This window comes from Nicotiana tomentosiformis, chromosome 5 (assembly GCF_000390325.3).
Source record: "Nicotiana tomentosiformis chromosome 5, ASM39032v3, whole genome shotgun sequence".
NCBI classification, from domain to species: Eukaryota; Viridiplantae; Streptophyta; class Magnoliopsida; order Solanales; family Solanaceae; genus Nicotiana; species Nicotiana tomentosiformis.
In genome coordinates, this window is record NC_090816.1 from 64,187,758 (window position 1) to 64,213,960 (window position 26,203).

The 26,203-nt window shown below is 37.1% G+C and overlaps 1 protein-coding gene across 5 annotated transcripts; it reads right to left on the reverse strand.

Moving 5' to 3' along the window:
• Positions 1-311: 311 nt before the first annotated feature.
• On the reverse strand, positions 312-15,052 carry LOC104089414 (3-phosphoinositide-dependent protein kinase 2-like). 5 transcript variants are annotated; one of them, XM_070174969.1, is made up of 12 exons: positions 14,769-15,039; positions 14,060-14,480; positions 13,015-13,195; positions 12,824-12,876; positions 12,353-12,454; positions 12,172-12,280; positions 11,977-12,055; positions 11,551-11,716; positions 1,908-2,042; positions 1,640-1,824; positions 733-955; positions 312-618 (listed from the first exon to the last, which is right to left on the reverse strand). In XM_070174969.1, exons 2-12 carry the CDS (start codon positions 14,213-14,215, stop codon positions 535-537), a joined length of 1,473 nt encoding a protein of 490 aa, XP_070031070.1. In that variant the 5' UTR covers positions 14,216-14,480; positions 14,769-15,039; the 3' UTR covers positions 312-534. The 5 variants fall into 5 exon arrangements, with proteins under 5 accessions (XP_070031070.1, XP_009592599.1, XP_009592600.1 ...); XM_009594304.4 differs by having other exon boundaries at positions 14,060-14,494; XM_009594305.4 differs by having other exon boundaries at positions 1,640-1,806; positions 14,060-14,494; positions 14,769-15,036.
• Between the last annotated feature and the right edge of the window lie 11,151 nt (positions 15,053-26,203).

A 26,203-nucleotide genomic window follows, 5' to 3' on the forward strand; every position in this document is an offset into this window, starting at 1 on the left:
AACCAGAGTCATAACTATTTTCCAGTTTGGTGCATAAACTACTCTTTATCTTTTTGGTTAACCATTTTTTATTTCTCTTTTGACCCCTACTCCATCCTAGAAGTATAAGAAAACAATTAATTTAGGTGTGGTGCTTGGATAACAAGGTGTGAGCTTGAATTTATTCGTTCAGAAAAAGAAAAACTGTTGAATAAGCCCCCAAAAAATGGTTTAAAAAGGAAAAAGAAAGAGGGCTGTTTGTTTTCGGAAAACAATAAGTCTTGTTTCAGAATCAAAATTTTGGTTTCTAGAAAAAGCTGAGAAGTGAGAACTTTCAGTTAAAGAGTCTCTGCCTTTAATAGATTGTACCTTACATATGTGTTGAAAGCTTCATCCAAGAAAAAAGAAAAAACTCTGGTGAAAATGACTAGACCTGTAAATTAAGTTGTATTGATAAGAATTCCATCGGAGGATCCAACAGTTTCTTGATCCCCTGTGGCCCCTAGTGTTTTATTTCTTTTGCAAAGAATATATGGTCGAAATGAAACATAAAAATCACCGGTTTTGGAGAGCTTCAATTGCTTTTTTCCACTGCATTGCTCGTTGCTTAGCATCCTCGAAAGACAATACTTTCTTTGGCTGTATGATCGATCACAAGTTGCATAGACATACAGAGATTGAGTTAAAACTATGATAACTTGGGAAAAACATAATAAAAACTCATCAACCAGAATTTAGCCAATTATACTTAACTGTGCAAACCTTAAACTGTGAAGGACTTGTGACTTGAATACTAAGATCGTTAGAATTGTCGGACCATATAATGTTCCCTTTGACCACCAACTTTGAGGGGTCTACATAGATCAACTTTGGCTTATTTGTCAGGATAAGCTGAACTTTCTTGCTTGTAAGCTTCTGTATCTTTTTCACCATGGAGATCATAAGAACGGATTCACCAGGCTCCAAAAATTGTTTCCTGTTGATGAAACACGTTGACATGAAATTACTGATCCATAAAGAATGAGAGATGGAAAAACCTAATGAAAAAAAGAATTTGTCATTTTCCTCTTGACAATTCTAGTAGAGTAGTAACCTATACAATGTATGCTCGGGAAGAACAGAAACAAGTTTCTATATGAAACTTAATGTAAGCATTCATCCACATACTTGAAGGCTATTAGCTTGCACCACCAGAAGTTGGTATATTAATTCATGTAGCAAAAGATTACTTGCACTAAAAAGTGAAAACTGCATGTATTGAAGTGTGCAATTTAGGGATGTCATTTCCCTCTTTACGAGCCTAGAATAGGTTAGGAAACATAAGGAGTTTCAGAAGCTGCAGATATATGCAAGAATCTGGCATCCAAGTAGAACACGATACTTTTTCACATGTTAAACCACAATTACCAAAGTACAGAGACTACCAATTCCAGGACAATATTCTATAGTTCTTTTTTTTTTTTTTCCTTGACAAAGAAAAAACTAAAATTTAAATAAGGAAAATGCCATGACTGGGTAGGATTAACTAGATCTCTTTCCACTACATAAGATTTGTAGCTCCCACAACAAGCAGCAGGACCATTTTGACATAACAAAGCTGCCCCATTTTAAACGTTATACCAAGAGAATGCAGCTAATACTCCAGACAAGTTAAACCTACCATTTTGAATCAAAAGAGTCAATTGAAGCAAGCCTGGTAATGCTACCAGCTTCAGAAGAGGATGTTGCACCACCATTTCCGTCATTAGTTCTAGCTGATCCATCCCCAATATGTGATGGATTCAATGAAGAATCGTGATCTTCACCACTGCTACGAGTAGAGTGGGCCTGAAGATTTGGGATAGCCTGTTAATACTTCTATGAACGGTTATCGCTTTGAGCAGAACGAAATAACGCTTCAGAGATAAATATGAAAGGAAATGGCATACTTTTGGCTCTGCAGCAAGACATGGAGGAGTTTGAGACCTTAAACTATCCCAATCAACCTCCCTAAAGAAAGGATGGTTCTTCAGTGAAGCGTAACCATCAGGTCCAGCACCTGGTCTTCGGCTAGGATCAATATCCTGAGTCGTTACATCAAAAAAGTATATGAACCAAACACTTACTTAAGCTCATCGATGTGTCTGAGCCCGGAATTAAATCTCATAATCATACTATATTATAAGCATGTAGATCAAAAGTTGAATATGAAAGACTAAAATGACCCTATAATATTATTGGACTTTTATGCCCTTAAAAGTTACATTAATAATACTTTCAATATTAATAAACAAAATATGTAAGCTACAAAAGTTAGTTTTGTAACGTTAAATTTTCCATGGGATTGTCAAAGAATTTATTAAGGTACATCTATCTAAATTCTTCACTTTACAAAGTTAAACTCTTTAACTTCCCATGCGTATAATAATTTTTTAGAGCTAACATTTACAGTTCTTATATTGTATCTTCTCCTTCTAATTTTTTACCTTAAATGTTCTGATTGTTACTATTTCAATCCTTTTCTTATATAATAATCATGATTCAAAGCGTTTTATCATCCATGTACAAAACAATGTAATTTTTTTAATTTTATACTAAATACATGGGATGCACGTGCAACGCGCGTGCACAGGACTAGTAGGAACAAAAAAGAGACAATAGTATCAATAATGATTTAACAATACCCCCTACCCTTCAACCTCTTCCGCTCCTTCTATCCAAAGGAAAAAGGTGGGAAGGGGGAAGGAGAATCTTTTTGTTTATGCACACAGTACGTCAGTAAATTACTTTTCCTATACCACGTAGCAGTTGTTACATGTGACAAAAAATTACATCCACTTTAACCAAACTTGCTAGCCAATACATATATAACCAGTTTCTGCTCTGGAGTCTGGACTTCACTCTGAAGATGTAAAATAGCTTGATGTCATTAGAAAGGCGAAAAAAGACTCACAAAATTTAATGAGAACACCTCCTTCTCCTCTCAAGTCTTTGTTCCATCTCATAAGATAGAAGAGCAGAGAAAACAAACAGATTATTGTTTCAGTCTTACATTGATAGTTTGCGATTAGCCCATCATATAATGAATCACCTTTGCTCCTTGTTGAGAGTTAGCCATGTAGACGTCACTCAGACTCATAAAGGTTCCTCTGTTGGTTTTTTTTTTCTTTAAAGTAAAAGCAAAAGGTGAAAAATCAGATTCACTGTCACATGGTGTCATTGGGCGGAGATGATTTTAGGGAAAAATAAAAGATCATGGAAAAGGTGTAGGATTATTGCAGTTGGGCTTGCATTACAAGATCAAGTATCTTGGTACAAGATATTTGAACAAACTGCTTTTTGTTATACCTAATAGATAATTGAATGCAATACATAGACATAGGAATAAACACTTCAATTTTTTTTTTTTTTTTGGTAATAAACTGTGAATATTACCAGAACAAACTAAGAGCATCTAGATTCCAAACCACCTTCTAGGAAGATTGCTCAGAATACTAAGATATCAGAAAGACAAACCAAACCAATCATCTAAGGGAATCTAATTACAAAGCCTATGTATCAAAACTTCGCAGTTCCTAGCTTTCATAGAACCTGCACAATTGCTAATTCTCTCCGTAAGTTCTTTTTGAATTTGTGTAACTATGAACTAACTATTTACAGTTATTTGCCTAAATATTCTCCAATTTCTAGCTTACCATGTATAGTGAATCATGGCCCCATAAACTGCAGCTGCAACTTCTTTCCTAAGTTGCCTCCAGTGTCTATTTCTGATCCATTGCAGGCTCCTTCTAGTAGTCTTTTGCGGAATAGCAATGCCTGTCCAGGTAACCATTGCTGCTCTTATTGCAGTAATCCATCCACATCCAGCAAAAAGATGCTGCTGAGTTTCAGGAACTTCAAGGTCACATAGGCAGCAATTCAAGTTCCCATCAATATATATATTTAGTTTCATCAGTCGTTCCTTTGTTAACAATTTGTCATGGTAAGCAAGCCACAAGATCAATCTCTGCCTAGGCGTCATCACTGCACTCCATACCAGTTCAGCTTCCCGCATCCTTGTCATATCCCCAAGCATAGCATTATAACTACTTGACACTGAGTAGATACCATTTGGAGTTAACTTGTACCTGTCCCTGTTATACCATTGTGTCATTTTCTCTTTCAATGCATTAGCTTCTTCCAATACCAACTACAATCTTGGGGAGGATTGTGTTCCCAAATGTTCCTGCAACGCTTCATATAAATCTCATGTACCCATTTAACCCACAACACATCTTTCTTTGTGACTAATTGCCACAACAGCTTACCAATAGATGCAATGTTCCATAACTTGCAACCTTTTATGTTCATTCCACCAATCTTCTTTGGCTTATACACCTTTTCCCAAGCCACTAGAGATATTTTCCTCGGCCCTTCAGAGCTCCCCCATAGGTATTCCCTGCACTTCCCGTCAATTTCCTTTATCACACTTTGTGGTAATATGAACACAGCCCCCCAAAAGTTGTATATGGAGAAGAGGATAGCAGTTATTACTTGTAGTCTACCAGCATAGGAAAGCTTCTTGGAATAACCACTACTCATTCTCTCAGTGATCTTCTCTACTAGTTTATGACATTCCAACCTGCTCCACTTCTTTGAAGATAGAGGCAATCCTAAGTATCTAATAGGCAACGATCCTACTGTGAAGCCTGTGCTCTCCAGTATCCTCTTTTGATTATCTTCATCAATACCTGCCAAAAATATATTGGACTTACCCAAATTAGCTACAAGCCCGGATGCTTCACTGAAACGAGTAATGGCCTCCATGATTCTGTTGATGGAGTTTAGGTTGCCTTTGCAAAACAACATCAGGTCATCAGCAACAATTAGATGTGTGAGGTTTGTACTTTTACACATTGGATGGAATTGGAAATCTGGCAAGTCACTCATCTTTCTAAGGACTCTAGTCAAGTACTTCATTACAATCACAAACAATAATGGAGACCTTGGGTCCCCTTGTCTAAGCCCTTCTCCATTAACTCTGACAGTGAAACTAGTAGAGGTGACACAACTCATTACAAGGTGTACAAAGGAATGAGGGAATCCATAACCTTTTAGAACCTCTTCCAGGAAATCCCAACTTACCATATCATAAGCCTTCTTGAGGTCTATCTTCATCAAGCATCTAGGTGTAGTTTTCCTATTATAATGTCTTAGGCGATCATGGCAGATCAAGACATTATGAATCAGATACCTCCCCTGCACAAATGTTGCTTGGTTCTCACTTCTCAACAACCAACATTGCAATAGCCTTCTTAAGCCTCTGGCAGATAAATTTAGAGATGCATTTATAAATCACATTACAGTATGATATAGGTCTGTATTGGTTAATGGTTAGCAGACTTGGGACTCTCTACCTTTGAAATTAAGGCTATAACAGTAGAGTTGATATGCTTCAACAGTTGTCCATTTTCAAAGAACTCAAGTATGGCACCTTGACATCCTCACCTACAATGGACCAAGCAGCCTTGAAGAACCCACTTCCACACCCATCTGGACCAGGACTTTTATTCTCCTTTATGCTGAACATAGCCTCCTTTACCTCCTTTGCTGTATATGGTTTTAGAAAAGCTAATTGTTGGTCTGTAGTTAGTACATGTCCATTTTTCAAAAAATTGTTAAAGGCTCTCACCCTTTGCTGTTCTTTCTGCCCTAATAACTCCTGATAGTAATCCACAAAGATATTGGCAATTCTACCTTGATTGTCAGTTATCTGCATTATGCCTTGCTGCAATTTCCTGTGCTTTATTACTGTGAAGAAATATCTTGTGTTATCATTTCCCAATTTAATCCAATTTACCTTACTTCTTTGTTGTAGGTAAATCTCAACCAAGTAAGAAGACTGCCTAAACTTAAGGAATTTCTCCTTCTCCGCCTGTTGTAAGTGCACATCAAGGGGATTCAGATGCAGTGCTGCTTGTGCTTGAGTAAGGGCCACTCTATCCTCCTCTGCAATATCTATAATGTTACCAAAATGCTGCCTGTTCAAACTTCTTAGCTTTTGTTTCAGCATTTTAAGCTTCCTCACAACCTTGAACATACTACATCCATCAACCTGATGCTTCCATCCTTGTTGTACTATATTAAGAAAATTTGAATGAGTAGACCAAACATTGCAGTATTTAAATGCAGCTTTAGCTCTTCTTGGGGCATTAGCCTTTAACAACTTCACTGGACAATGATCACTTTCAGGAAGGAATTGGGCTCTCAAGTCAGGCATAGAATTGAGCCACTCAGAATTTATAATCGCCCACTCAATCTTGGAAAGTATTTTGCTATCCCCATGCCTATCATTCCAAGTATATCTAATTCCACTACTAGGTAAATCAATTAGCCCACAAATCTCCACACAGTTATGAAAATCCATTATCTCTCATACTTATGGGGTTACCTCCAACCTTGTCTTCAACTTTCAACACAGAGTTAAAGTCCCACATTACCAACCAAGGCATGCTTACCCCTATGATTACATCTTCTAAATATTGCCACATGCTTCTTATCTCCTCCTTTGTATTGAAGGCATACAAAACAGTAAGGAGATGGCTGACTTGCAAACTAATGTGCTTCACTTGGCAAGTTATTGCCTAAGCTGTCTTACTAACTAGATTAACTTGAAACCAATCAGGTCTCCAAGTCAACCATACTCTCCCATTATAGTGGAGATCTAGGTTGGTTATGAATCCCCAACCTCCAAACAAATTTCCTGCCACATTTTCTATCTTGTTGACTTTAATTTTTGTTTCCAAAAGTCCTATCATACCAATGTTCTCTTTGTTACAAAGGAGCTTTATCTCCTTTTGTTTGTTAGGGGCATCCATACCCCTAACATTCCAGCACATTATGTTATACATTACTTAAGGGAGGTTAGGGGCATTTATACCCCTAACATTCCAGCACATTATGTTATACATTACTTAAGGGAGGTTTTTTGCATTCCTCCCCCTTTATTCACTGGACTCTTCACCCCTTCAACAGGCCTGCTTTTACCAATGGTTGAAAGGTATTTATACTAATTCCCTTGTTCTCTGTTTGCTTAGTCTTTGCATTCCTGATACTATTCATTGGAGTCACCCATCCTTCATTATTTTGTCTAGTTGTCTGCATTCCTTCATTCACTTTACTGCCTTTATCCGTAGGAACTTTGCTTGTGTCGGTGGTATGTACAACAATCTGCTCTTTGCCTTTCTTTGCATCTTCCTTGTGTTCCTTAGGGGCATGTGGCTTAGCCACCTTCTTTGTCCTACATGTTTGTTCATCATGTCCATACTTCTTACAACATTTACACAATGTGGGCTTCCAATCATACTGCACTTTCTGTTCCATCAATGTCCCTTTCTCATTTTTGAAGACCACTTTATCAGGTAATATTGCATCCAATTTTACCTCTATACGTAAGCTAGCAAAACTTAATCTTCTTTTTTGTTATGTATGCTTATCCACCGTTAGTGGCCTCCAATTAGGCTCCCAATTTTACTTAGCCCCTTAGGACTCCAATATTTGAAGTCTAAACCAGGAAGCTTAACCCAGATTGGAACTGTATATAGTTCATCTCTAGTAAACTCTATGTCTGGACTCCAACCTTTTACTATAAATGGTTTATTACCAAAATGGTATATTCCTCCTTGTATCACCTCATTTTTCCCCTCATTATCAAACCTAACAAGCACAATACCATTTTTTTAACATGGACACCTTGTTTATCCCACATTTGCCCCAAAGTCGTTGAACATAGCCATTATGAACAGAGAATGGCGGATGTGCCCCCAAAACATAACACACTACAGCATTCTTCCAGTAATCCAATTATGTAGTAATATCTTCCGTTTCAATTTCATCCACAGGAATTTCCTCATGAATTTCAGGTGCTATATAGTAAAGTTTAAATCCAGCATTAGTTACTCTAGTGATGTCAAAGTTATCCCAGATGGAGCCATTGACACTCGATTCTGGTGATGCTTCCACTTCATCAGCCCATGAAAGTTTCCTAGTACTTCTCCCAGTTTGCACGGACTCCACCCAGTCTCGATGAGGCGGTGTTGTTCCTTTGTCCTTTGTCGTCGTAGGTGACTTAATCTGACTTTCGATTGCAATTGAGTCTCGATTCCCCTCTCGAATGAGTTCCCTTGTCATTGGTGTTTCTTCCCTATTTCCAGTCTCTCCTATCTTCAAATTCAAACCTGTAGTCGATTTTGATTGATTATCTTTCTTCGGTTGCTGATTCCCAAGGAGTGCGGCAGATTCCTGTGCCATGAGCGCCTTCTAAGAGGGATTCCGAGCTGTCTTTGCCATGGAGGCGCACATTATGCTAACATGCGCTGAGAGAGAAAAGGAAGCCCGCCACATGTTAAACACTTCAAGTTGTTAGTTGTATCTTCTTCCTGGATAAGTCTCAATTCAGGAAATAGTCTTTGGTTGATGTGGAATACATGAACACTTCAAATATTTTGTCGTAGATCTTATTGGACTAGTCCAAATTCAGGAAATGCATAATCACTTCAAACAAAGAACAAAAACATAGACCTAAAAAATGTTAGTCGTTGATGCAAGATCAAAAAAGCTAAAAATCCAAGAAATTCAAGAAGTCCAAGAATCCATTCAAGATTAGGATTTTTTTTCCTTAAAGATTAGGATTTCGTGTTTCTTGGTTCCTAGTAATTTAATTCTCGTTTTAGTAGGATTATGTTTGTAGTTCTAGCTAAACTAGAATTGTTAGTTGGTATGTCATTCTTACTCGATTTCTTTTTCCTATTTTAGTTAGGATAGGTTTTCTTAGCCTTATTCTTATTCTAGTTAAATTAGGATTAGTTTTCCTTAACCTTATCAATTTTACTCATTGTAAGGCATATTTAAAGGGCTCAATATGCCTCAAATAAAGGGGTTGATTAGTTTCTTTGAGCATTAGCTTCAAAAACGTGATTGACTCTTTTATTTCATTGTTCTTCCTTTATTCAACGCTTCTTGCAATCTTGCAGGATTGAAAGAACGAGTAGTTAAGGTTCTTTTCATCTTACATTCTTCTCACGGGAGTTTGAAGAACGCTTTCGCTAGTTTTGTGAAAAACTTTAGCGGGGTGCTTTTGTTTTTCTCTCTTCTTTCTAATTGAAAGATACAAAACCTTGAAATTACATCAATTTGGTATCAGGGCACAGGTTCCAGGTTCGAATTCTTGACTTGTTATCTTATTCATCGTGTCACCAAACTAGAAAATAGCAAGTTCGTGATCCTCTTCAATGGATCTTAAATTGAAAAATTAGAAATTAAGAACTACAGTCCTTAAATGAGACAATTAAGAAATTAAATTGCAATTAAATAGCTTGACGGAATCAATAAGGCATCTGACTGAATTGGTTGAAGGTTTGGTGCTCCAATCACCACATAATTCCAGTGCTACCGCCACGTGTACCACTTCGTTATTCACCAATTCAACCGCATACAGCAAGATATATTGTGCAACTTGAAGAGGTTGAAGCCGACCAAGACATAAGAGTACCAATGCACCATGCCCAATATGATAAATATTCAGATAATCAAGGGAGTGAAGAGGACAAAACTAATGAAGACCAATATCAAAGAGACGAGGAACATGCATTGGATCCACAAGTTGAGGATTTACTACCAAAGTTTTATGATGATCCATTGGAGTATCCAACCATAGGTGTCACTGACTTTCCGCCTTTAAAAGATGCTCAACACAATATTGACTTGATTGGTGACTTTATCATTCCAAACAAGTCAGCATATTGCGTTAATCCTAAAAGTCCATAAAAATATGCATGAAGAAGATGAAGGATTACCTATAAAGGAGTGGATAATGGAGAGTTTGAAGTATATTGGAGAAACAAGATGTCTTCAACTCATAAAAAGTGATTGTTGGTGTACAAGCATTGTAATTGATGCAGTCTCAAGAAGAGCGTTGATCTCCATGCTTAATTCAAAGTTAGACATGGAGTTGGCTAAGTTTCGTATAGTTCTAACACCGATAACTTCATATCGTCAGTTGAAGTTTGATAGTCAATATAGAAAGATTACATGGAGAAGGCATGGTAGAAAGTGGGATTTAGTTCGACCACATGCTAAGTTTTCTTACAACGTGAAGAAGCTCTATGATAAAGTAGCAAGATGTAATTTGAAACCTAGTGAGCATTGGGTACCTATTCTTTACTATAGCAAATCTTGCGCCATCTTTGGAAGTTGTTAAACTCGAGGACGAGTCTTTTTCAACCAGGGGAGAATGATGCAAGATCAAGAAAACTAAAAATCCAAGAAATTCAAGAAGTCCAAGAATCCATTCAATATTAGGATTTCTTTTCCTTAAAGATTAGGATTTCGTGTTTCTTACTTTCTAATAATTTAATTCTTGTTTTCGTAGGATTATAATTGTAGTTCTAGTCAAACTATGATTGTTAGTTGGTATTCTATTCTTACTCGAATTCTTTTTTCCTATTTTAGCTAGGATAGGTTTTCTTAGCCTTATTTTTATTCTAGTTTAATTAGGATTAGTTTTTCTTAACCTTATCAATTTTACTCATTGTAAGGCCTATTTAAAGGGCTCAATATGCCGAAAATAAAGGGGGTGATTAGTTTCTTTGAGCATTAGCTTCAAAAACGTGATTAACTCTTTTATTTCATTGTTCTCCCTTTATTCAATGCTTCTTGCAACCTTGCGGGATTGAAGAACGGGTGAGTAAGGTTCTTTTCATCTTACATTCTTCTCATGTGAGTTTGAAGAACGCTTTCGCTAGTTTTGTGAAAAACTTTAGCGGGGTGCTTTTGTTTTTCTCTCTTCTTTATGCTTGAGAGGTGCAAAACCTTGAAAGTATATCAGTCGTATGTGTTTCTTGGATTAGTCCCAATTCAGCTGACAGAAGAAAGGGTTGACAACAAGAGGAATTCCAGCACAACCAAAAAAAGGAAAAAAAAAAAAGAAAGAAAAACCTAGATTTTACTCTTGATCACAATGGTTACTCATTCGTCAACTCATACAGAAATAGTAACTAAAGTATATGCTGATGCTCAAAATGGTTGACTAATCACCACGCAGTATTTCCCACCTCCATACGTGGTATGGAGGATCTTGTCCTGAAAATGCACCTTGTAGGTTGTGAGAGAGCAGGGACCTTATAATATGGCCAAGGCCTTATCTTTGGTCGATGCAGAACTACATTCTACAGCGAAACCTATTTGGAGAGGAGCTTGAGAAGAGGCACATGGCCAGTTGTTCCGATACGACGATGCCATCTATGTCCAGAAGGACCTAGTATTTGGTTGATGTGGGACAAAGTCTCGCGGCACCCAACAGTAGAGATGAGACTCTGTTTATTGCTAACAAATGTAATTATCTAGAGACTAGGTTAAACTGATGAAGCAAATCAAAAGCAGAAACTCAGATAAATTGTTAAGATATTCACCGATAGAAATTTATGGGTGAGACTAACTCAAGTTGAGATTCATATGAGAAAAGAAAAAAGAAGACAACAAAGAAAAAGTAGGGAGGAAAGGAGAAGAGGAACCACAGGGAAATGCAAGTAAGATTAAACAGGAAAAATAGCTTACCAGCAACCTATCAATGAGATCTCTGGCTTCATCCGAAAAATGATTTGGGAACCTGATATCTCTTGCAACGATTCTTTGAAAGATGAGCCATTCGCTGGCATCTTTAAAGGGAGAAGTTCCTGAAAGCATTTGATACAAGGTGCAGCCAAGTGCCCAGAGATCATTTCTGGTAGAGCATGTCCAAACGGAATAATTATGCTTTCAGTTAAATATGCATAATTCAGACAACATCAATGAAGAAGTGTAGAAACTAACAGCAATTATATTTAGGACCAAGGCACAGTTGATTGATATAGTTTTCGGAGATTTAGGTTCCGTTTTCAGAACTCAATATTATGCCCTTTGTATGTGGACTACCGTACAATCTAATATTAATACAAAACGAAGAAGCAAAAGATTTGTCTTTACCAAGGATAGAGTCCATACCCAAAAGTTGCAGGAGAAGAATTTAAAACTTCAGGAGGCACATATGCAGCTGTCCCCACAAAAGTACAAGCCTTGTCATCTAAAGAAAATAAAGACCAGTGATTCAGTAATGGCAATGGCATCAAAACACCTATTTTGTGCTTATGTAATTCTGATGATTTCCACGGAAGTGACCTTACAGCAAGCAAGATGTACCTGATGCTGCATTTGGAAGGACTGTTATTCTGCTATCTTGCATGGGCTTTACACTGCCAAAGTCGGCAACTTTAATATGTCCATCTGCAGTAAGTAGCAGGTTCTCGGGCTGCCATAAATAAAACAATCAAAATTGTCCTAGTATATTCTGTTGACACAACACACCACATAATAAAAGTACCTTAATATCTCGATGAATCAATCCCATGCTGTGTATATATTCAAGAGCATCTGCTACTTCAGCTGCATAAAAACGTGCCTCCTCCTCAGACAAACGGCCTTTCTGCATGCACCAAAGTAAAAGTTTACAAGGAGACGGTTTAAGTGCTTTACAAGTCAAAAAGCAATGGCTGCAGATTGTGGAATTGTTCACACGCTTCAGATATGGGAAATCCTTCACTGGCAATGACATCAGAATAGCTGGATAGGGATATTCATAAGATGATTGGTCTTTCTGGAAGGTAACATCAGACTATTTCAGATTCAGGAAGTCAATCACAATGCAAACATCAATAAGAAAATATGCTATCGAGAGAAGTCGTAATACTACGTAAGAGTTTCACTAGTGACAAGATTTTATTTTACCTTTTGTGTTGTGACTTTTGATCCTTCATTTACTTTTTTTGATCGGAAAGATTCTTCATTTACTCACCCGGGTAATTTGTTCAAAAAGCTCCCCACCTTCGCAGGACTCCAGGCCCATGTCTTCCCAATAGGGTTACATGAAATTAGAAGGAGAAAAATCAATATTCGACAAGAAATGCCAGATATAAAGAGTGGAAAAAGATCATTAAAAAGAATGTGTATAATACTAATATATCAACAAATGTGTAGAATACTTACACAGTGAAAAAGTGTCTTGGAAGGTGAAAAATAGTCGTACAATGCCAGGATGATCCAGTTGATCAAGCACAATTCTCTCTAATTTCACATAAGCAGTCTTATTTTCTTTAGTGATGAACTTTTTGTCCATGATCTTCAAGGCATAAACATTCCCTGTATCTTTCTTTTTTGCTCTGACAACCTGGTAGTTTCCACAATTTGCATCCAAAACATCAATTAACATTCATGATTTACCCCCGAGGAAAAGCAAGAGGGGTGAAGGGAGAAGGACCGCACATGAGAAGAAATTTGTTAGTTACCAATACAGGCTAATAAGACGACCCCTCAACTGGAAATGGGCTTGGGTAACCCCTAAAGGGAGCTCTGCTTTAGGAGTGTGATCAACAATTAATGCTACCAAGCATCGCTTTTTATTCTGATACTAGATAATTCAAACCACATTCTAAAGATGAACTCACTAAAACGATTTTCTCTCTGGTCTAAAAGACTACTTCTGCAATATTCTAATTTTTTCTCTTTTTTCCCTTAGTGCGGAGCATTTGGCTGATAATTCATTACAGAACACTGCATATTGCTGGTTGCAACTGTAAACAATCAACATGTTAATCATGGAGCAAAGTGCTAGAAAATGAATAAAGACATCTGGAAGATGAATAAAAGTGACACCTGGGATGAAAATCAATAGTCAACCCATTATATCCAAAAATAAGGTGATGTTCCTTCCAAATTTCCCTTCCGAGTATGCAAATGAAATAACAAATTGAAGCTTCAAAAAGAAAATTCATGGTACTAATACCAAACCACTCTCTGCACCCCACGAAAAAAGGAGCCAATTGACATGGAAGGTAAAAGAGACGAAGCATGTTAACTAACATATCACTAAGCCAAAATGAGCAGGAAAATAAAGCAAAATAATAAAAGCGAGAAATCATAAACATAAACTAAGCACAAAAAAAGAAAAAAATGGAAGAAGAATCTCAAACTAGACTGCTTCCAAATACCAAATAAAGAGAGGAACAGCGTAAAAGAGGATTTAAAATCTGACCTTGGAATAAGAACCAACTCCATAGATCTTTCCCAATTCAAAATCTTGGATTGTGAAATTCACCTGAGGTGCTCTAAATGCGAAGCTCTTAGATCTCTGAGCATTTGGTGCATTGTTCTGAATCCTAAGCTTTGAATTTAATTCTTGCTCCATCATCAGCTACTCCTCCTCCTCCTCCCCACCAACGCCAACATTTCAACCTAAAATATACATATATGTTTTTATCTGTGTTCTATATATGAAACACTATTACCTTCCTTTTTTCTTCTCCCCCTAGAAAATCAGGGATTTCAGCCCCTGCAAACGTCGCCCCCAAGATTCAAGTTTTAAAAGCAGAACCAGAGAGAACCATCACACATTAGATCAGATTTTCTTCATATTATAATCCTCTTACTTTTTCCTTTTTCTTTGAGAGACCAACCTGGTAAAGCCAATCTATATGCCAAAAAGAAACAAACGGAAATGAGTCCTTTTACATAGTTACATGCATGAATGAAAAAAATGAAAAGACACCAACACACACACACACATATATCTGCAAAAAGGTATGAACTTTAAATTTATCTCTCTTCTTTTTTTCCTCAAAACCCTAGAAAGCTAAGCTGAGACAAATCAGAAAAACTTCAGGTATGAATGGCATGGATGAAGAGTTGTAATGCTGGATGAAATTATGGGGATTGAAGAACACATTGAATTGAATGATAGGTACCTTTTCATTTCATTGCATTTGCATTACCGATCAATTATATCGCAATTCTTTTTCTTCTTTCTTTAAACTGATGAACCCTTTTATTAGCCTCAAAATTGTGTGAATAATAATGGCATAAAATGTATAGGGCCTGAAAAGTAGGAAAAGCTGAGAAGGACATGCTGCCTATGATTGGGGAGCCCTTCAAAAATGGCATCAGTTACATTGCATGCTCCCATGGCTTTTGGTTGTGAGTTGTGATCAGAGTATCGGGGGTTTCATTGGATATTCCAATTTAGGTTCCATCTTTTTGTTTGACTTTAATCCATTTGCCAAATTTGGTAATGGTACAAATTCCCTTATTTCGAAATAATCATTACTCACATAAGTAAGACAATATATTGGTAGAGTCAAAATGGGGCATCTGCATCTATAGCCAAGTTTGGGGTCACAAAATTAAAGGTATATCTACTTTGAACAAAAATTTACAATCCTACCCACTTTAGGTTCAACTTCAAACTTATCGGGTTTGAAGTTGAAAAAAAAATTAGTCTAAAGTGCAATGCACTTAAGACCAATTAAGTCTAAAGTTCTAGACTTACGATGCAATTAAGGCCAAATAGGTTTGAAGTACAACAAATATTTTCATACACTTACGCCAAATAGGTCTGAAGTGAAAAAATTGCACTCCAGACGCACTTAAGATCGAATAGCTCTGAAATGCAACTAATATTTTTATACACTTAAGGTCAAATAAGTCTGAAGTTAAAAATTTGCACTTCATGCACTTAAGGCCAAATAGGTCTGAAGTGCAAATTGCCCGGAAACAGAAACTTGTCTTCGAATTTTTACAATTCAATACATGATTTAACTCATAAATCTACTCTAAATGAGCTCAAATTTGAAACATAACCTCCAAATATCATCAAGAACAAACTCCAATCATCAATTTGTTAAAATAACAAAAAAATCTAACAAAACTATTTCGCAATCAAGAAGAAGAAATCCTAAGCATTAATAAAAAAAAATATAAAGCGCCACAGCAGCTCACCGCTGTCAAACACCATAAACCACCTTAAACACATGCTCATAAACACTATATAAATTCTAGGAAGAAGAAGAAGAAGAAGAAGAAGAAGAAGAAGAAGAAGAAGAAGAAGAAGAAGAAGAAGAAGAGGAGGAGAAGGAGGAAGAGGAGGAGGAGGGGGGAGGAGAACGAGGAGGAGGAAGGGAAAAAAAAAAGGCCTGAAGTTGTCTATACTTTGGGGACTAGTTAAAAAAACTTTAAAAAATGGGTATAAGTTAAATGGGGACAACCAAATAGGGTACCCCGTAAAATTTTTATAGTGAAAATGACAAAATGGGTCCCTTATATAATTATATTGGTGGTAAATTTAAAGTAGCCTAAAAAGGTCTTGTCACGACCCGAATTCCACCATAGGGATCGTGATGGCACCTAATTTCTAAGAGTAGGTAAGCCTATCACTTAACAACATTTAAATCAACAAAACGTAATATAATAATACAAAAAATAATATAAAAGCGAAAATAGAGTTAATACAAGTCAAAATAGTAATACTCAAACATCTCCCAGAACTAGGTAGTATAGAGTCATGAGTTTTAACTGAATACATACGGAATATTCCAAAAGATACAATATTGATCGAATGTAAATTAACAGTATCAATTTAAAAGATGAGAATCCAAGGAACTGCGACAGCATGCAGCTCTATCTTGAATCCTCGTGAACAAGCAAACTCTCATTCTCGGGGTCCGCTGCCACCAATACTTAAATCCGCACATAAACGTGCAGAAGTATAGTATGAGTACACAACTCTCAACCTCATCACACCCTTCGTGGGCAAAACTTATCATACCCTTAATGGGCGAAATTCTGAGTAGAACCTTCTCACCCACCATTAATGCCACCTCACGAGCCTTCATATTAGCATAACTCTTTTGCCTGGACTGTGCTGTATGAAGCTGCTACTAAATCAATTTCACCTTCTCTAGAGCATCACAAACTAGATCGGTGCCCAACAACCTAGCCTAATCAGGCTCAAACCAACCAACCAGAGAACAACACCGCATCCCATATAAGGGCTCATAAGGAGCCATCTGGATACTCGACTGGTAGCTATTGTTGTAGGTGAACTCTGTTAGTAGTAGAAAATTATCCCATTAGCCCCCGAAATCAATGATACATGCTCGCAACATGTCTTCCAAGATCTAAATAGTACGCTCAGACTGCCCGTTCATCTGGGGATGAAATAACGTACTCAACTCAACCTGCATGGCCACCTTACGTTGCACAGCTCTTCAAAAATTCAATATAAACTGAGTGCCTCGATCCGAGATAATAGACACAGGTACACCATGCAGGCGAACTATCTCTCTAAGATAAATCTGAGCCAACTACTCAGAGGTGTAGGTAGTCATGACTAGAAGAAAGTGTGCAGGTTTGGTCAGTCTGTCCACAATAACCCACATAGTGTCAAATTAACTTAAGGTCCGTGGCAATCAAACCACAAATTCATAGTGATGCGTTGCCACTTCCACTTCGCCACTAAAGCAAACCACAAGGTCTCGGATGTTCATAGTTAACCTGTTGATAGTTCAAACAATGTGCAACATACTCAAAAATGTATTTCTTCATCTTTCTCTACCAATAGTGTTGCTTCAAATCACGATACATCTTCGTAGCACCTAGGTGAATGGATTACCGTGAACTATGAGCCTCCTCGAGGATCAACTCTCTCAAGACATCCACATTAGGAACATAGATCCGACCCTGAAGTGACAGTTAAGCCAGTTAAACATGATATTTTGAAGCAGAGTTTAATATAAAAACTTAAATAAAGGTAATACAAGCCTACGCAGCAACAATCACAACAATCCTCCCAAGAATAGGTAGTACAGAGTCACGAGCTCTAGATGAATATATAGAAATATCTCAAAAACAAAATACAATACTGTTCGGATAACGAATTAACAGTACAATCAAAACGAAAAGGACTCCAAGGGACTGCGACTACCAAGAATCTCTACCTTGAATCCTCGCGATCAAGAAGCTAACTCTACCTGAGTCCATTATCCCCAATACCTGGATCTGCACAAACGTTGTGCAGAAGTATAGTATGAGTACACAACGGTCGGTACTCAGTAAGTATCAAGACTAACCTCGGTGGAGTAGTGACGAGGTACAAGTCATGACACCTACTAGTTATAATAACATGTACAGTATATAAGTATAAAGCTAATAATGGAAACAAGAATCAGTAAATGACAACAAGGAATAAACATGTGATATAAACAGTGAAGTAGTCCGAACAGCATTAAAGTACCAATGAAACCAATTAAGGAAAACAAATACCAATTGAATAATCAAATCGTTCTAACACAAGTTTCACAACAAAATTACTCCGAGGTACCTCATCTCATAAACACAAGTCACGAGTCCCAAATCACAAATCATATGTTCACGGCACCTTGTGTCCACATTATCAATCACGACCGCACGGACAACTCACGTTCCAATATCTCAATCCGCCCGACATGATCACAGGCTCACAATCATAATCTACCCAACATGATCACAATCTCAATACCATAATCTGCCCGGCATGGTCATAAGCTCACTATCACAATCCGCCTGTCATGGTCACATGCTCAATATCACAATGGAAGCAGATAATACAAGAATACATGTGCATGATCAATGAATATCAAGTTTCATACTCCTGAACCGGTGTAAATAGCATGCTATGATGTATGCTTGGGCGAGTGTACTATTATAGTACAAGTCAACAAGTAATATCAAAGACATCGAGTAGCTCATTGAAAACAACACAACAAGTCACGTAAGGTGCATGACATACATAAGAAAAATCACACCATCACACAAATATCATCAGCATTATGCCCCCAGGCCGTCACATATCATCCCTAATATACCCACCCTTATCTCTCCATATTGACAATATCATAACAGACACACGTATCGCTCTGCCCAGACATTTAACATAATAGCCATCTGTATCACTCCACCCAGACTATCACAATAGCCACTTGTATCACTCTGCCCAGACAATATATCACAATAACCACCCATATCACTCTACCTAGACAGTATACACAATAGCCACCCATATTACTCCGCCTAGACAATATACCACAATAGCAACCCGTATCTCTCCGCCCAGATAATATATCACAAATAGCCACATGTATCTCTCCGCACAATCAACAACAATGAGATGCCACATTTATGCTCCGCACATTCAAATCACTAATGTAATGATGAAAATAAAGATGGAATCATGAAATATAACCAATTATGAGTCAAGAATACTTACCCCAATTTAAATCATGAAAATCCCCTCCAAAATTGTCCAAAACTGAGCTCTACAACTCAAAATATGATAAAAATAGGCAAACCCTCGAACTATATGTAATCTGCCAGTAAATCCGCTTTTGCGGTCAACTGGTCGCTTCTGCGATAGCCGCTTCTGCGTCAATAGTCTTGTATCTGTGAGTTCCCAACAACAATCAACACACTTTATCTGCGGTCCCAAAAGCACTTCTACGCTTACGCTTCTATGATTCTTGACCGCAGGTGTGCTTCCGCTTCTGTGACTGGTTGACCGCATCTACGGTCCCTGCCTTCTCTAACCAAAGTCCGCACCTGCACTCGCTTGGACTCTTTTGCGGCGCCGCATCTGCGGTCCCTCATTCGTAGGTGCGAAAACATCAGCACTCAGATTCTTCAGCAAATCCCACAAGGCTCAAAATGATTGTAACTCGTCCGAAACATACCTAGTGCCCCCGGGACCCCGTCCAATCATACCAAGCAATCCCAAAACACAATGCGGACCTACTCAAGGCCTCAAATCACACCAAACAATATCAAAACTACGAATCGCACCCCAATTCAAGCCTAATGAACAAATGAACATTTCCAAATACAAAACTAATGGCGAACAAGCCTAATCACCTCAGAATAACCTCAAATTTTGCATGCATGTCCTAAATACTACCGGAGCTATACCAACTCCCAGAACCACAATCTGAATCCGATCTCAACAAAGTCAACTCCCGGTCAAACCTCTCAACCTTCCAAACCTTCAACTTTTCTAACTTTTGCCAAAAAGCATCAAATTAACCTACAGACCTTCAAATCCAATTCTGGACTTATGCCTAGGTCCAAAATTACCATACGAAGCTATTAGAATCATCAAAATACCATTCCGGAGTCGTCTACACAAAATTTAATCTTCGATCAACTCATACCACTTAAACTTCTAAAACAAAAATTATTCTTCCAAATCAAATCCCGAATCGCCCAAAAATCGAAATCGGCTATACACGCAAGCCAAAAAAGCATAATATGAAGCTTTTCAAGACCTTAAACAACCGAACGTGATGCTAGATCTCAAAACGACCAATTGGGTCATGACAATTATCATATTGACGCATCTTGATGTGCTCAAATAAGGACGATTGAGATACAACACATGCAAGAACCCTACTAAGCCCCAAAATATCCAACCTCACGAACTTGTTGGACAAAGCCTGAACATCCATCGCTAACAACCTCTCCCTAGCTGGAATAAAAGCAAGACTCCCCATACTCTCTGCCTTCCTACTCAAGGCATCAGCCACCACATTGGCTTTCCCCGGATGATAAAAAAATGGTGATATCATAGTCCCTCAGTAGCTATAACCACCTCCGTTGCCTCAGGTTCAAAGCCTTTTGCTTGAATAGGTGTTGAAGACTCTAGTGATCTACCTACACTTCACAAGACACGCCATAAAGATAATGCCTCTAAATCTTGAGTGCATGTACAATAACTACCAACTCCAAATCATGCACTAGGTGTTGCACCCTATATTGCACTGGTCAAAATAAAACACAACTTGTGGTTCCTCTAAAGTTAATAAAAGAAGAGTCACCCCATAATATTTAAAGATATACTATAATGGTCTGTGGTAGAAGCATTTACAGAACTGAACCTAGATAGGCGAAAATAATCTTTTAAAAGAGTCTTCAATAGATCATTTAGGCAACTTGCCAACAGAAACGTCTTTTTGGAAGAATGATTGATGCGGGGCAGAATACAATTTGGATTTGATTTTTTACAAAGATAAAAGTTATTTTGGAAGTCGAATAACTTAGCCCAAATGAATCTTTTTAACACAGTCAAGGTACAGATTTTTACACGTTTTCTAGTGCATAAAAGTTTGAATATTAGTAAAAAGTCATATTTTACTACCTTTCATACCATAAAACAACTTTCATGATTTTGAAAACGCTTTACAGCATAGTTTTAAATTAACATTTCTTCCTAACTATAAACCTATTTTTGATATAAGTATATTTCAAATAGACTAAATACTTTATCACTTTAATTAAGCCTTCACATAGACCTATTTAGCAACCTCAATCATTGATAGACTAGGATATAAATAATTTTGTCCCCATGTTTAGACTAAGTTTAAGGAACTACTTTAGTGTAGATTTTAAGGGATGCCTAATACCTTCCCCTTAGATTAACTAGAACCCTTACCCAGATTCTCACTAGTTTAGCAGACCATTAAGATGTTGATCTTTACTGACTTATAGATAGAAAAACAAGTGGATGTAGTAGAACTCAATAGATAACCAATTGATACATACTCATGTTTTAAAGATTGTTAGTCTTATAAAGTGAAAGCTATCTTAATTCTATTTACCTCTTATCCTACATTATTAGTTTATACTAAGATTATTTCCTAAAACAACCATAATAAAGATGAGAACATATAATAACAGTATTAGTTTCACAAATACATAGAAATGGGCTAACAAATTGCAGTAATATAAAGTAAAGGGGGGACTAGACTCTTGTAACGGGCTGACAAGCATCAGGCCCATTTAAAATCAATCAGCAGCAGACTTCAGCATTAGTGGCGCGACGAGGAGAGTGGCAGCCTAGTTCGTTGAACTTGGGCCAGAGTTCAAAGTGAACTCCGCTGGCCCAAAGTATTCATGCAAAAGAAAAAGGGAAAAATCAGTTAGTATTTGCACACAAAGGATAAAAGCGAAAACATAAGAAATGAATATAATTATAATCTAAAATAAACGAGGCAAGTCAAGTTATATTTGTGATAACCCTCTAAGCACTAGGTAAAGTTAATAGTCATTCGCTAGAGTGAACACACTCCCCTCACAAGGTTTTCCTTTGACCACCTGGCACTTCAGAGTTCACAAGGGTCTCTAGGGCCCCGAGCAGTACTTGTTCCAGGGAGAGACCCCTTGTAGTGAAGTCCAATCCACAACAAAGGTCAATGTCCACTGATCTTTGTTCCTCCATAGAGGTTTGAATAAAAATATTTGACTTAATGCTCAACCAAATAGTCTGGCCAAATGGACTCAACCAATTATCACAAGTAGGCTTTTTAAAACATAGAGAGTCCAAGATAATGGCTCAAATAATATAAACATGATAACATTCTGTTACACCCCATGTTTTCGTACGTAAGAGTACGTCGTAAGATAATTGATGTAAATTCAAAAATGAGATCATTTTTGAAAGTACATAAGGTAAGTTAATCATGTTACCTTGGAGGTTAAAAATCTTTAAGATTATGTATAACAAGTACCAAGAGGGTTGGAAGACTTAGAAGCTAAACGAAATAAAGAAAATAAGTTTTGTCGAAAGTCGACAAGTTAGGAATGTTATGACATGTACTTTGGGGTGAGACTCTTAACATGATAAGGAGGTTATGTTATGAGTTATTTTAGTCGTATGATATACGTGTGTTACATTTTGAAGTCAAGCGAGTTGTGGAACAAAAGTTGGCAAAGGTGATCACAAGTTACCTTCATAATGTGCTGAACATTAGGTCAAATGTAGCAGAGCTTTCTCCTAATATACTTGGAATTACAAAATGAAACACATATCAAATTGAAGATCTACGAGTCTATTTTCTAACATATTAAAATGTTCTTCGATACGACATCAGAATAGAGATATATTTTTATTTTCACAAGACTGCGCAAGCAGCTCCTAATGGAACCCACTTAGGCGATGGACGACCCTTGAATATTTTAAAGGGTTTGGATGGTTAATTTTTAGTTATTTTCGATCAAGGACAGTTCCCAAACTCTCTCAACACCTCTCGAATAGTCCTCCATGGTTCCAAGTCGAATTCAAGGTGGTTTTGCCTAGATCTAACCTCAAAATATTGCCTAAGTGAAGAAAAGAGTCTCTATAGTGTTGTGATGCCATTAACGGTGCTTGTAAGCTAAGGGAAGCTTTGGTTCGAGTTTGTTCTGATTATTTAAGGCATGTACAACACCCTATTGCTTGGGTTTAAGATTATCTATGTGTTGGTTAAGTTATTTGGATGAAAAATTACAAGATAGAACTCGAAGTTGTATAAGAAGATGTTGTCTCTTATTGGACTATTTTGGAGTTGTGTATATGACTTCATATGGCTGGAAATTATGGAAAATAAGTTGGCTATGATATTGTTAGTATGATTATGCTGGCTTACATATCAATCTTGTTGAGTAAATTGGTAACTAGAAAAGAAATTGCTATAAAGCTATTAGAAGTTGTCTATAGTGATATTATCTTGTGTTAGGCTATTTCTGGTAACTTTAAAATTGAGTACAAGATTGGAAATCCTTTTAAAGGTATTGGTTATTACATTGGATATATTACTAAGTTCAAGAATGAATGATAATGGGGTTGAAGGGTGCTAAAGAGATTCAATCTGAGCTTGCCGCTCATCGTGATATGTTGATGACTTGTTAATGAAATATTTTGTACCGTATTGTTGATGTTGTTCTTATTGTATTGCTCTGTTTGTTGTTGTTGATATATGGTATTGGAGGAGGCCCTTGTTACAGGGGAGATGCTGCCCAAATTTACATAAACGAGTTACTAGTTTAAGTTGCGAACTTAGCCTTTATTCAACACTGATTTTGAATTTCCTTATGCTATGGTAGATTGAGTTGAGTTGTTTGAAGAATTACTTGGAAGGTATTAAGGACTCAATGGAGTTAAGGTATGTTAAGGCTATCCCTTCTTTCCTTTTGGCATGATCCATATGATACAAATGAAACGAGCAAATGCAGAACTTTCACAAATGACTCTATTCTTAGAAGTATTAGGGGTGCCTATGTTTTTGATTCCCCATGTGTCCTATTATTATATCGTCTGTTCATGGGTCTTAGAAAATACGTAAGTTGATAAATTTTATTTCATGATATTAATCAAATGCATATTGATCTTATTCCTTTCCGAGAGATCTTATTGACTTACTTCATTATGCATTGCATTCATTTATATATATACATTGACCCATGACCAGATGGCGTTATATAAGCATATATTATATATATATATGGGGTATGGGGAAAGGTTACAGCGTTATATACACCACCACCTGATCAGCTGGTATACATTGATGATTTCGCCCACAGAGGCCGAGATGATATGAAGGGATGCCCTCAGAGGCTTGATGACGTTATGTACGCATATATCTATACATGATATGCCATTTATACACATATGCATGACATTATAAATGTTTCATGATTCACAGAGTTATTCAGACTTACAGGTTGAGTTCTTTACCCCATGTTTCTTTCATGTCTTTTATATACTACTTTTCACGCCTTACATACTCGGTACTTTATTTGTACTGACGTCCTTTTTGCTTGGAGATGCTGCGTTTCATGCTCACAGGTCCCGATAGACAAGTTGAGAGTCCTCCTAGTAGGCTATCAGCTCAGCGGAAGGTGTTGGTGCACTTCACTTGCTTTAGAGTTGCCTATTTGGTCAGTATGATTTGGACATTTATTGATTGGTATAACGGGGCCCTGTCCTGACCTTTATGACGTTTATGTACTCTTAGAGGCTTGTAGATAGATGTCATATATATGGATACTTGTATGGCCTTGTCGGCCTATGTTTTGAATGTACAAATGATCATGTCGGACTTATAGGCCCATATGTCTCATGTAGAAGTTTGTATTCCATGCTGGGTCATCCTATGTCGAGTATTCCCTTATGTTTTATTCTGGTTATATCATGACGGCCCTTGTGGCCCACTTACCTATGATGGTACAATAAGAAAGATATGTTACGTTGGTACTCGGTTGAGTAAGGCACTGAGTGCCCGTCGCGGCCCATCTGTTTGGTTCGTGACACATTCATAGAACTCAGTCAAGAAAAATATAGGCAACTCAAGGTAATATACCAGGTCATGTCAACATGACATCACTTGATATTGAAGCACACATTTAGGCAATATGACATAAACAATCAAAATAATAGAAATACTTCAGATTTCAAGTACTCTCAGTAAAGTAGTCTCAGTTAGAGGCACTTGGTACAGAAAATTATCATCATATATGGTCATGGGATCTCATAAAATTCTTTAAGAGGTTTCAAGGCTCAGAAGATAACTTATAACCACTTTGCATGCAACATATAGTCCCCTTAGGAATCACTATTTCAAAAAAAGATTAATCAAATGAGAGTCGCACAAATACAATTTATCAACAGTGTACTCCTATAAGCATGCTTGCTATATTAAAGATTATTTCAAGTTTAGAATGTTGATCTAAGTCATCTAAAATACTAGCTAGAGTTTAAGCAAAAGGTAAATACTCGAACATGTATTCACTCATTAAGGTTCAATAGAGGCATGGTGCTTCACTCAGGTTAGACATATGCATTAAAGAACACAAAAATAACCTTCATCACATAAACATGGTTTTTGCACTTAGTGAGTCTAAGTTGTCAGAAACTGGAACCTAAATGAACCTGAGATAGCTTTAGAGCAATAACTTAAAGGCTAACAAACACATTACTAAGAAGAATTGTTCATGCTCAAGCTTCACAGGATATCCAACAGTCTAGGCTAAGTGCTTTCAAGCTTATGATTAGTTCCACAAGTCACAGAAAACAAGGAAAAGCTAGAAAAGGACAAAGTGAACTTCATCAGATTATTTTGAACTCAAACATACAAAGTCCTATAGGCATGGTATCTGCATCAACCAAACAGTCTGATGATAATAACGAATATTATCTATAGCTTATACTAACAAAGCAAACAAACAACTTCAAATCAACAAAGGTTTAACAAACAAATAAGATCAGTGTTGAAGCCATGAAATATAACATGCTACTTAGATAGATCTTATAATATGCTTCATAGTCATATACAACTAATAAGGTAGGAAAATACGACTGTCAACATTAATTTTACATCAATATGCGTTATACTAGTTGAGTATTGAAACTACAAGATTCATTTAACATACCCAAGATTCAGACATTGAGGTGAACAGAATGGAATCATACTGACCTTCCTTAAGGCAACAAACCAAGTATGACTTTAGTTGTTAAGGGGGAAATGATTAGGGTTTTGGGAAGGTTAGATATGTTTAAAAGGGGAGA